The 13,637-nt window shown below is 31.2% G+C and overlaps 1 protein-coding gene across 1 annotated transcript; it reads right to left on the reverse strand.

Annotated features, from left to right (window-relative positions):
* Window positions 1-11,335: 11,335 nt before the first annotated feature.
* On the reverse strand, window positions 11,336-12,364 carry LOC136086978 (histone-lysine N-methyltransferase SETMAR-like). Its single transcript, XM_065809480.1, has one exon. It carries the CDS (start codon window positions 12,362-12,364, stop codon window positions 11,336-11,338), a length of 1,029 nt encoding a protein of 342 aa, XP_065665552.1.
* Between the last annotated feature and the right edge of the window lie 1,273 nt (window positions 12,365-13,637).

The following is a 13,637-nucleotide window of genomic DNA, read 5'->3' on the forward strand; positions in this document are numbered from 1 at the left end:
TAAAGTCCTTATACTTGGCAACTTGTAGTCAATACACAAACAATCATATAAACTTCGTCGCATAGCAAATTACTCATATGCTCTACATATAATATCTGGAGTATATAAAACTTCACCAACATTAACTTTTCTCATAGCATTAAGGTGTTCGAATAGAATATTTGACTGGAGCAAACTTTTTTTATTTTTTAAAAATCTAACTGCTTCAAATAAAGCTGATTTTGTTTTTATTAACTTTAATTTGTTTACAGCTAAAGATGAAATATTACAAGTTGTGCCATTATGGTTAATTACAAATGAATAATCATTGAAAATTACTAAAATAAATAATGGAACACCAAGTTTGTACATTTTTGATTGTATGTGTAAACTTTTTTTATTAAGCTGGAAAACAATAACATCGTTATTATCACTTAACAAAGATTGAATATCGTCAAATATAAGTTCATCCTTTTTTAGAAAATCATTTAACTCATCTGGTAAAATGCTTCAAAAACCGCTTGAAGTTACAGTTTTTCTAACTTTACTTGCTGGTGTGGCTAAACAACTAGGCGGAATATTTTTAAAAACAGATGGTGGGTTTAAAGGTCGTTGCTTCCCATATTTGCTTTCAAAAGGTGCTTCATTTGGCCAATGCAGTCAACATACTGCTGTATAGTCTGTAACAATAAAACCAGTTCTTGGGATAGCTTCACTACATCTTTTTCTCTCCTCTAGATTCTTCGGGAATTTATGAATTGATATTTTTGTTGTAGTTGAGTATTGATATTTTTGTTGTAGTTGTAATTGATATTGTAGTTGTATAAATTGATATTTTTGTTGTCGTTGAGATAGTTTGACTTGCAAAGAGATACACAGCATTTTAAAGGCATTTTAATTATTAAAAAAACTTATCAAGTCAAATAAGTTTATATATCAAACTTATTGTCAAATAAGTTTTTTTTAATTATTAAAAAAACTTATTTGACAATATTACAATGTAACGCCTTGAACCTTACAATGTTATCATCTTGAGGTTGCGCTATCTAATTTATAAACCAATCAAATTTTAAAGATTTATTAAAAAAGCGCAAACACAAACTTTCGCCTAATGTTAAAAGATGAAAATGTAAACACAGTATTAGGAATTGGCCTTCAGTTTAACAACTTTGTTGCGTGATGTCAAGGCCTGTTATTACAGAAGGCCGTGGTCACACATAATAAAAAATTCTGAAACTAATAAACAAACATCTAAATTTCTATAAGTAAATTTATTCTTTGATCATTGGCTTCATATCATAATCTATTATGGTATAATTTATATAACATATCACAACAATATTATTAAATTTGTGATGTTCAAATATCATATGAACATTCTCTAACACGTTCATATGATATTTGAATATAGTTCTTGAGTATATTATCTGCAAACAATTAACTGATGCAAGTTCAAATGTTGTCAAAAACGAAGCATGCATGCATGGGACACTGCAGTGTCCCACAAAGAAATGCTGGTTTGAAAGTCAAAGCATTCCCAATTTTCTTTATTAGAAAAAAAAAATTAAAATAGGGGGAAGATAGGGAGGTTTCTGTAACTTTTTTTAGGCTCCAAAACTTTTAACTTTAGATATAATAAGGTTCATAAAACTCAAGGGACTTACGAAGTACATTGAGGAACAAAAACAGGATATTTACAGAAACTTTTCAATTTTTAATCTGGAGTACCACAGTGTTATTGGAAATAAAGTGTCTGGGTCCAGAATTTAAAGTATTATGATCTAAAGTAATATATAAATTAAATAAAATGCTTTAAAATGCATGCAGTTATACATATAACTCCTGATAGTTAACTATATGTAAAACTAGTTATACTTAAAATTTATTATATAAACTTATTTTTTAAGGTTATGCTTGAACAAATTAGTGCCAATTAATTCAAATTCAAGATTTAGTTCAAGTTCAAGTTCTTATTTGTTCATTGTTTTTTCACTATTTTATATTTATTTGTTCAAATTCGTTAACTAGTACTAATTCTTACTACAGTAAGAATATTTATCATTGTTGAACATGATTTTATTAGTAACTTAATTTTACTTTGAACATATTTTGACAACACCCTTTACATTTTAAATGATGACAGCTTTACTTTTCTATTGATGTTAAATTTATTACGTTTCAATAACTCAGATTGAATTTTAACTGAATTATTGTAAGCTTTGTAGGGGTTTGTTGTATATCAAATGGTGTTGTAAGTAAAGTAAAAATAATATATATATATATATATATATATATATATATATATATATATATATATATATATATATATAATATATATATATATACATACAGTATTGGACAAAACATTTGCAACCAACATCGAACAATGCTAAAAAGTGTTCCTTATTTTACATGTCTTAAAAACGAAACAAACTATACTACCACAGCAAATAGTTCAGGAGTCTGGAGTCATAGCATGCCATGACATGAGCAATCAGCTGACAGGTGACAGCACCCAGGCAGAATTTCGTTGACAAGTGCCATTTTGCAGCGGACAAAACAAGTGCAACTTTTTTGGTTTGTTTCATTTTCTTAAGTCTGGTCCGTGTCAATGTCACGGAAGTTTTTTAATAATTAATGGAAGTATCCAGAAGTTTCCAGAAGCATGCAGAAGCTTCCAGAAGTTTCCAGAAGAAGCATCTGGAAGCATCCAGTAGCATCCAGAAATATCCAGAAACATTCAGACGCATCCAGAAGCTTCCAGAAGCATCAAAAAGAAGCATCTAGAATCTTCGACATGTAATTCAGTCAGTATATGGAAGTCAATCAGTCAGTATTATCAAGACAGTTTATCGAAGCGAGTTTTATCAAATTGTTTTATCGAAGAACATCAATACAAGAAGTGAAATACAACAAGTGTTTTATTACATCAATACAGTCCACATCCAACCAAAACGTTGTGTTCCACAAAGCATTATTGTATCATTACAAGTTAAATTTAAGACGGTAAGCCTTGAGAAGCGTGATTATTTATTTTTATTATTTTTATGACTTCAAGTGCAAAAATGGCTCCCGACAGTCTTGGATTGGAACTAAGAAAAAAAATTATTGGCGATTACGTAAGTGGAATGTCACATAAAAATATTTGTGATAAATATCGCGTGAAAAAATGGACCGTGTCAAGACTATGTTCCAAATATCGTTCTATGGGGAAGTTGGCAGCAGATAATAAAGGTGGAAGAGTGCGTTCCACCACTTCTAGAGAGGATTCTATGATCGTCAGATCCGTCAAGAAGGATCCCTGGATATAATCAGTTGAGATACAAAAGCAATTAAAGCTGCCTGTATCGGACCGAACAATCAGACGATGTGCTGTTGAAGCCGAATTTGTTTTCTCTACGCCCTGCAAAGAAACCGCTGATTTCACTAAAAAAAAACCAGAAGAAAAGACTCCTGTTTGCAACATCTCATATTGACTGAAATGTGCAGAAATTGCGAACTGTCCTGTTCAGTAATGAATCGAAGTTCAACATCATTGGGAGCGATGGCATTTGCCGTGTACGCTGACCGGCCAGAAAACGCATCGATTTATGTTACTGCTATAAGACCGTGAAGCATGGTGGAGGCAATGTAATGGTCTGGGGGTATTTTTCTGCTAACGGTCTAGGTCCAATACATCGAAACGATGGAATAATGGACCGTTTCATGTATAAAAATATCCTGAAAGATGTTATGTTACCTCATGCTGAATGGAATATGCCAATAAAATGAGTTATTCAGCAAGACAACGATCCGAAACACACTGCAAAAGTAGTCAAGCAGTGGTTTCAAGACAACCACCTATCGGTGATGGATTGGCTGCCTCAATCTCAGGATCTCAACCCTATCGAGAACCTGTGGGAGATCGTCAACCGCAGAATTAATCGTGAAGGTGTTCGTAATAAGGATCAACTGTTTGAACAAATCCACAAAGCCTAGGCAGTGATTCCACAAAGTTTCATTGATCACCTGATCGAATCTATGCCTTGAAGATGCAAGGCTGTGATCGACAACAAAGGATTCACCACGAAGTATTGATAGCGAAATACAGCTTGGTCAACATTTTGTCAAGTTGCACTTGTTTTGTCCAGAAGAAAATCAACTTTTTTTAATACTTTTGATTAATTTATTAATTTTCGTGTACAAATAATGAACTTTGTGATGAATAAAACTTGAAGAACTTTGTCTTTAAACAGTTACATAGTTATTTCTCTAAATTGAAAAAATGCAGCACTTTTATATAAAGAAACTAAATTAGCATTATTTAGTTGCACTCGTTTTGTCTGATACTGTATATATATATATATATATATATATATATATATATATATATATATATATATATATATATATATATATATATATATATATATATATAGCATTTAGGCTATGGGGTCATCTATAAATGATGCCAGTAGATAGAGGGGCAGTGTGAGTTTAACAATAATTGACAATGGGGAGGGGATGTTGAGACCAAAATAATGTCAATTAAAAAATTGAATTAAAAAAAAATTAAAATATTTTATTTAAAAAAAAAGTAAAAAAATTTATGCTAGCTATGAGCAGTTTTTAGAGGTATTTACACCAACAATGTGGTCTAAAAACTTCTTGCTTTTGTTGCTTAAAACTGTAGAGGATCATAGGAAAAACAATTTAAATTCAGAAATAAGCTTGCTTATCTGAAAGAACAGTTTATGTTTGTTTTTTTACTTTTAGTACTGTTGAGAATAAATGTATAATTGAACCAGAAAAAAAATGATGGTATATGCATTTATTGTATTATATAAGCAATTCAGATATACCATTATAATATGATAACAAAAACTGACATCATTTTCAATGGGAGATGGCAAAAAAATTGACTGAGTTTGATAAAGGGTGAAGGTGTTCAATAAACCGGGTCATCATCTGACATCATTATGCATAGATGACCCTATGATTTAGGTAAAATAAGTAATCAATTTGCCATATTTCTCTTTAGAAAGTGTAAGGAAAAAGCATTGTTATGCTGAGAACCTACCTATTGAGCAAGCTTTGACCACCTATTTTATAAATTTGAGAGACAGAAGATGACATGCGAATTTTAAAAGAACTAATAATAATACTCTAAATTGATTTTAACTTTGTAGACTAACATTAATATAGTATTTAAAAATAATAAATGAAGTTTACATGATTTTTATAATTTGTATTTATTTCCATTAATTATCAGTTGTCAGTCTCTATTTTATAAAATGAATTAAAAAACTATTTATTTATAGTATAATAATAATACATAAATACTAGTTTTCCTAATGCTATTATCATCACAATGTTAATGGTATTCAATTTAAAGTGAAATTTTGTATCAATTTTATTGTTTTAATGTTATATATGTATATATATATATATATATATATATATATATATATATATATATATATATATATATATATATATATATATATATATATATTATTTTTACTTTATTTACAACACCATTTGATATACAACAAACCCCTACAAAGCTTACAATAATTCAGTTAAGATTCAATCTGAGTTATTGAAACGTAATAAATTTAACATCAATAGAAAAGTAAAGCTGTCATCATTTAAAATGTAAAGGGTGTTGTCAAAATATGTTGAAAATAAAATTAAGTTACTAATAAAATCACGTTCAACAATGATAAACATTCTTACTGTAGTAAGAAATAGTACTAATTGATAAATTTGAACAAATAAATACAAAATTAACAAAAACAATGAATAAATAAGAACTTTAACTTTAACTTTAACTAAATCTTGAATTTGAATTAATTGGTACTAATGTGTTCAAGCATAACCTTAAAAAATAAGTTTTTATAACAAATTATATGTATAACTAGTTATACATATAGTTAACTATCAGGAATATAACTCGGAGTTATACATATAACTTATATATATAACTATATGCATTTTAAAGCATATTTTTTTATTTAAACAATACTTTTGATCATATTACTTTGAAAACTGGACCCAGAGCCTTTATTCCGAATAACACTGCGGTACTCCAGATTAAAAATTGAAAAGTTTCTGTAAATATCCTGTTTTTGTTCCTCAATGTAGTTCGTAAGTCCCTTAAGTCTTAAGGACCTTATTATATGATATAATAATTTTTTTATGCTCCGAAACTTTTAACTTTTTTTATGCTCCAAAACTTTTAACTTTAGATATAATATATCTAAAGTTAAAAGTTTTGGAGCATAAAAAAAGTTACAGAAACCCACTCCATCCTATTTTTTTCTTTATTGAATAAAAAAAATTGTGAATTCTTTGACTTTCAAACCTGCATGTCTTTGTGGGACACTGCAGCGTCCCATGCATGCAAGATTGGTTTTTGACAACATTTTAACTTGCATCAGTTAATTGTTTGCAAATAATATACTCAAGATCTATATTCAAACAACTATTATATTATCCTAATAACACGTCTATTTGCACAAATCTTAATCTTATTTCTATAAAGAAAGATAAACATTATTCGTGGTACTTACATACTTGCCTGCCATATTAATATAAAATATTTTCACACAATATAAATGTAACGCAATGCAATTTAAAAATGTCGATTTAAAAATTTTTTTTTTAGTTTATGAAAAAATTTTTTTTTTAGTTTCCAGCCTTCAAATTAATTCCCATGCAAATCCCACAAGAAACCCACGTGGGATTTCCCATGTGTGTAAATACCATATGGTTCCCACATGTAACCCATGTGGGATTACCCACATGGGTTTAAGGTGACAAATTTCCATACGGATACCACTTGGGAAAATCCGTCCCACGTAAATTCCATCAATCCCACACGGAACCCACGTGGAACCCATGTGGAACGCGGTTTTATTTTCCACTGGGAGGGAGCTGAACATGTTTATTGAAGCATTCACTGCGAACACAGATGCGTGTGCTGATAAACTTCAAGACTGGAGACGGTTTGGAAAAAATGTTTTAATTATTGATTTATCTTCAGCTTATATGCAACTAAAAATCGATGAGAAACTCTGGACTTACCAAACTGTTGTGTTCCGTGGACAAGGATTTTGTTTAACACGTTTGGGATTCGAACTAAACGTTAAGCGATAGCACTTTGTCCAATAACGAAAGCGGTATTGGACAAAGTGCTATCGCAAGACGAAACAATCTGGAAAGGAAGTATCATACATTGATGATATTTTTGTTAATGAAGACATAATACCTGTTCGTCGCGTACTTGATCATTTGGAAATCTATGGGCTTAATTGTAAGCCGGCGGTCCGCTTATCCGATGAAGCAAGAGTTCTTGGTTTACAGGTCGGAATGGAAAACAAAAAGTTGTGTTGGAGAAGAGATAACGATTTTTGTGAAATTCCGAATTCGTTAACAAGACGTAATATCTTTTTTTGTGGGGAAGAATGCCAGGAAATTTTCCTGTTTGTGGTTGGCTGCGTGTAGCCTCGTCGTATGTTAAAAGAACAGCAAACGCTCTGACAATAACGTCAGGCAACAATTTGGGTAGATGCTAGTTCAATAGCACTAGGCGTGGTTGTCGATCGGTTAATGGCAATATAATTGAAGACGCTTGTTGGTTAAGAAAAGATGACACAGCACATATAAACATGTCCGAACTTGATGCAGTAATTAAAGGATTACATATGGGCCTTAAATGGAAGTTTTGCATATCTGCACCGATTCGAAAGCGGTATTCCATTGGGTTACCGACACACTCATGGGAAAATCTAGATTGAGGACAAAAGCTTCAAACGAAATGCTGTTAAGAAGAAGACTCAAGAATATTGCAAATATAGTAGAAGAATACCAACTCAAAGTAGATATTAGGCTTGTCGCTTCGGAGTTTAACCTGGCCGATACCCTTACTAGAGTGTCTAATAGTTGGTTAAAATTGGTTGATAAACCTTCTGAAATGGTAGCAAGTGGCATTATTAGTACTTCGCTATCTTCCAAAAAAATCGAGCACGTTCATAGATCTACAGGGCATTACGGCGTGAAGAAAACATTGTACTTCGTTCGTAAAGTCGACCCGTCAGTGAGCAAGGAAGAAGTACTACTGAAAAGAATACCTACTGAAAATTATAAAATTTTTATACATTTATTTTTATACCAATTTTTATACTTACTTAATTTTATTTTTATACTTACTTAATTTTTACTTATTTTTATACTCCTTAAAATAAAAATTTTGGCGCTCCTATTGCGTAAATGTATACCATAAACGTTGCCTTTTTGGCACGTACCTAGTGGTAGGAACAACCTTTACTGCTTAACTTACTTGAAACTTACAACTGACCTCAATTCATTTTTTAATCTTTTATATTTGTCCCATTCAATAATTTTTTTGTCCCATTCAAGTAGTAGTTCTTAATAAATGGGATAAATGACCAGGTCTAATAAATCACTCTTTTTACCAAAAGTACATAATAGTGCAAGAGTTAAAGGTCATCAAACTGTTTTCAATATATAAGTTAAACAACTTCATCAAATTAAAAAGAGCATTTCACGAAAACCGTCCCATTCATTAAGGTACTCCCCCATATAGGTCACACAAAAGCTTCATTTATTCAGTTTAAAAAAAAGTACAAACAACTTCGCCAATTATGGGAAATTTATTTATTATAATGCAATTATTTAGAAATAAAACAAAACTAAAAAATCAATAAAAATAATTTATTCAGTTTAACTCACTATTTGCTAAGTACAGGTAATGAACCCCGAAAAAAAGTTTAAAAAACTTATTGCTAAATACCATCATTTTCTTTCTTCAATATCTTGATAATTTTCAATATCTTCAATATTTTATTTCTTCAATAGAGGTTGATTTTTGCAAATTTTATATCTCAGCTAACTTCTATTTATAGTTCACAGTTTTTCTCTTTTTTCTTTTAAAACCATTCGTTATTCAACTTTTCTCTTTTTACAAGCTACTTTTGCAGTTGTCTTTAAGCTTCGTGTTATAAGACTATAATATGAAAAAAAACAACTGTAAAATAGAGTTTTTGAGTTAATCTTCTTTTGTTTAATTTGTAGTGAAGGATAAGTGAAAACATCAGAGTCTTTGTCTAATAGACTAGATGAACCATTAAATGAAAATGAAAACTTGAGTTCTATTGATGTGTTGTGAGAGGTTTTTTTTCATTATTTAGATTTGGGTGTTGCAAACATTCACTAACTGAATTCAAAAAAATACTTGCAATTTGAAACCATGAAGCACCAATGAACTATCAAAAGAAACTTTTTTAACTAATGATTTATTAACTTCTACTTCTTCAAAACTTACATCTGCACACAGTATTGTGTTACACAGTATCTTCACTAATATCCACAGTATTGTCTCGAATAGAAAAATTAATTGAACCATTTTTTACTATAGGTTGAGATCTTGCATTGTTGTGATGTCTCATTGTTATGCTTTAGAAAATAAACCAAATAACCTAGAATGTGAAACTGTGTCCCCTGGGTAGTTTTATTCATCATTGTTTGACAGATATCAGAATTCATATTTATTAGTGGCTTAAAAACTGTGTTGACCAAAGGCTGCAACCAGTTGCTGATGTGAACTGAAAGTTTTACATCTCATGTCTTTCTAGAATTAAAATCTGTGGCCTTGCAGAACTAATATTTGAAAAAAAAAATTTTTCAAACAGTAACTTAGCAAAACCTTGTTTAGTCCAGCAAGAAACACTCAATGTTGCTCTTTCACTATTATGAAGTGTTATGACCGGCTGCATTTATACAAGTCATAATAGTAATGGTTTTTTTGTTGCCATTTATTTGACACTTGTTTGAATGTATTTTGATCCTTTTCCTTGCAACAACACGTTTTGGTATATGATCTAGTAGTAACCCTGTTTCATCCATGTTCCAAATACATTTTGGTTTGTTAAATAAGTTCTTATTTTGTATCAGTCTCTCCAAAGATGTGAAATATTTTGAAAATTTCCCCCTGTCTATACATATTTGTGGCAAATTCCTTTTTGAGCACAATTACTAGCATAATATTTTTTTCAAGAACACCTTCAATTGGCTTTTTCCCTGGTTATGCTCTTATTTTAGATTTTCCATAGATAGTGACGTGCATAGTTGAACGTTGAACTTTATTATACTTCCTTTTGGCTGAGACATTTCATTTATTAACAGTTTCATATTAGAATCTGAATTGTCTTCAGCATGCATTTATTAAATTATACTTGAAGTTGGTTTAATAATAACATTTGACTTTGGATTTTTGAGTATGTTTTAAATTTTTTGCTTTTTCGTATTTAATACTATTCAACTTAAAAAAATAGTAATTATAGAAACAAGTCTACAAACATATGTAAATAAAATAAATAAATAAAAATATACTGATTACTTATTTTTTACCTTTAACACAACATTCAAATTTTCATTCAGTATGTATAATCAAAATAATTTAAGTAAAATTTGGATGTTGCTTACCTTGTTGTAACAACCTTAATTTAACTTTTCTCGCACGTCATGTGTCAAGACTTGATCAAACTTAGTTATTTATTATGTCACATGAATTATAACTAAGTTGAGAAAATCTTGTTTTAAATTTTTAGAAAAAATATTTTAGTTAAATACTTTTATTACAACTGTTGACCAATCGATACTATTTATTAGCTATAGCCAGTAAGTGGATTATATAACCGTCCAGTAAATGGTATATCAGGAAAGGTTTAGTTTAGATCAGTTAAAACACTCTGTGAGGCATAACTTTGGTTTCAAGACACGGCAAAGTTACAATACACTTATTAAGTTTACGACAGAAGAACTTTTGTAAACAGCTATTTTTAAAGCTTTTCAACATTCACATTTAAAATCAAAACTTTTGCATGATTAGTATAAATTAAGTGCGGACTTTGATCGTCTTCTGAATGATACTTTCTTGCGTTGACCTAAAACATCGCACTAAATAAGTTATCACAATAAAAACTTCAGTGTAGTAATGCGACGTTTATTGAACGTTCTTACTAATACGACGTTAATCGAACTTTTCAAATCAGTGTTTTTTCAAGAAAAAGGCATTACCCTTCAATTTTCTGGGCCGGCTGAATAAAAAAAAGTAATTGTTTTTGTTAAGTAATTGGTCGTCTTTATGTGAATAAAAACTTTAGTAGTTTTGCTCAAATAATTCACGGAAAGTTGAGCAATTACTTCAAATACGGCGAGTAAAAGCAATTGCTTTTGTTTTTATTCACCCGGCCTTATATAATAAATTCTCCTATATATCAGGTAACCAAAAAAGTTTGTGCGGTTTTTCCGTATATAATAAAAACACACAAAACGACAAAAGTAAGTACATTTATTCATCAAAATAGTCACCATTAGCATCTAAAACCTTTTCCCAACGTAAAACAAGCTTATTTATTCCACTTCTAAAAAATTCTCGGTCCTTTGAGTCTATAAAAGCTTTCAACTCCATTTCAACCGCGTCCTGGTCTCGGAACTGCTGTCCTTTTAAATGATTTCCCAGGAAAAGAAAAAAATGAAAATCGGTAGGGGAGAGGTCTGGCGAGTATGGTGGATGAGGCAAACTCTCCCAACCAAGGCTTTGGAGCTTGTCCTGAGTCACGCGAGCGGTGTGCGGTCTCGCGTTGTCGTGGAGAAGCAGAACTCCTCTCCTGTGCACCAGTGCAGGCTGCTTTACAAGCAACAGGTCGTGAACTTGTTGCAGCTGTGCTGAGTAGACCAGTCCAGTAATGGTTTGGCCTGTTGGGAGCAGCTCGTAATGCACCACACCAGCTGTAGCCCACCAAATGCAGAGCAAAACCTTCCGCTCGTGGAGATTGGGCTTGGGTGTCTTTGAGATGGGGTCATCGGGGGACAACCAATGGTAGCAACGCTTGGTATTGTTGTACACAATCCATTTTTCGTCGCATGTCAATAAACGATCAAGAAAAGACTCAACATTGTGGCATGATAAGAGTGATGTGCAGATCGTAAGCCGTTGCTTCTTGTTGTCGATCGACAATTTGTGCGGAACCCACCGACTCAGCTTCCACGCTTTCCCAATCGCATGCAGATGCAGGCGGATGGTTTCAACACTCACAGCAAACCTCACTGCAAGTTCTTGGCAAGTTTGGCTGGAGTCAGACTCGACAGCGTCCTTCAGTTCATCCTCATCAACCAACAATGGGCGTCCAGAACGCGGCAGGTCTTTGATGGACTCATCTCCCAAAGAGAATCGCTGAAACCACTTCTGTGCTGTGCGTTCACTTACTGTACCTTCTCCAAATGCTGTGCAGATGTTTTTGGCCGCTTGTGTTGCATTCCTTCCAAGTTTGAACTCGTAAAGTAAGCAAGATCGAATAATCGTTGGTTGGGTTGCCATCCTTTCTTTACACAAAACCTTTCCTGTAAGCTCGTTACAAGCCTACACTATATATGCAGCAACTGCGCGTGACACACGCGTTCTATTATGCAACAAAGCTACTTGCCTTGTGCGATGTGGGTGTTGTAAAAAATGCTAAAAACAATTCAATTACCAAAAACCGCACGAACTTTTTTGGTTACCTAATATTTCGTATCTACAAATTGGACAAGGTGGTTCTGGTTGTTCCAAAAGTGGTTGTAAACAAATTTGGTGAAATAAATGCTTGCACGGATTCAATTTAATAACAGACTTTCTATTCATAATGTATTGACAAATAACACAACGATCTTTCGATTCCATTACTGTATTACTGTATTGCTGGTGCATACAAATGCCGAATTTGATATTATTAACTTATGAAAATACATGTATAAGAATATCTTTTATAATAACCTTTAAGTTTACATTGAATTCGCAATTACAAATAATATACTCTCATTTAAATATTACGGTTTCTTATTACAACTGTTGTTTTTCAAATTACCTATTGCGATTTCATATTTACATGTTGGGTTTCTCAATTACATTTTAAAATTTCTTAATTACATGTTGTGTTTTTTAATTACATATTGCGATTTCTAAATTACATGTTGTGTTTCTCAATTGCATCTTACTTTTCTAAATTCCAACTTTCAAGTTCTCAATTACATCTTCAAAAGGTGGAGTAATTATCTCCATAAAATCCGCGATCTTCAAAAGCTTTAACAAAACCATGAGTTAAACTTTTAGGTTCCAAATAAAATACTTTAAATTTTTCAATAAATCCGATTCAATTAGCTCCTCTTAAATTAAAAATTAAAAGTAGTAAAAATTTAAAATTGAAATTTCTGAATATTTCAAGCTGCACGAGATGTTGTTAAAAACGTTCATATTTGTCTTTTTCGCTCAACGAGGGAAAAGTTTTACCTTGCCATACTTTTAAATCAATTAATCAATATATTCTTTACAAAATTAAATACCGTTTACAATATAATATTAATACTACAATAATATTTTTGTGAAAGGACAATGCAAATTGTATTAGACTAATTCAAAGCAGAGATCTTCTAAAAAATAAAACAAAAACAAAACAAAAACAAAACAAAAAACTAATAATAAAAAGAACTCCCCAGAAAATATATATATATATAAAAATACTACTACTACTAATAATAATAAAACAACAGACAAACACAGCAACCAAAGGAACCAAAAATAAAGTCATTTATATAAACAATAATACTAATAATAA

Source organism: Hydra vulgaris, chromosome 11, assembly GCF_038396675.1.
Source record: "Hydra vulgaris chromosome 11, alternate assembly HydraT2T_AEP".
NCBI lineage: Eukaryota > Metazoa > Cnidaria > Hydrozoa > Anthoathecata > Hydridae > Hydra > Hydra vulgaris.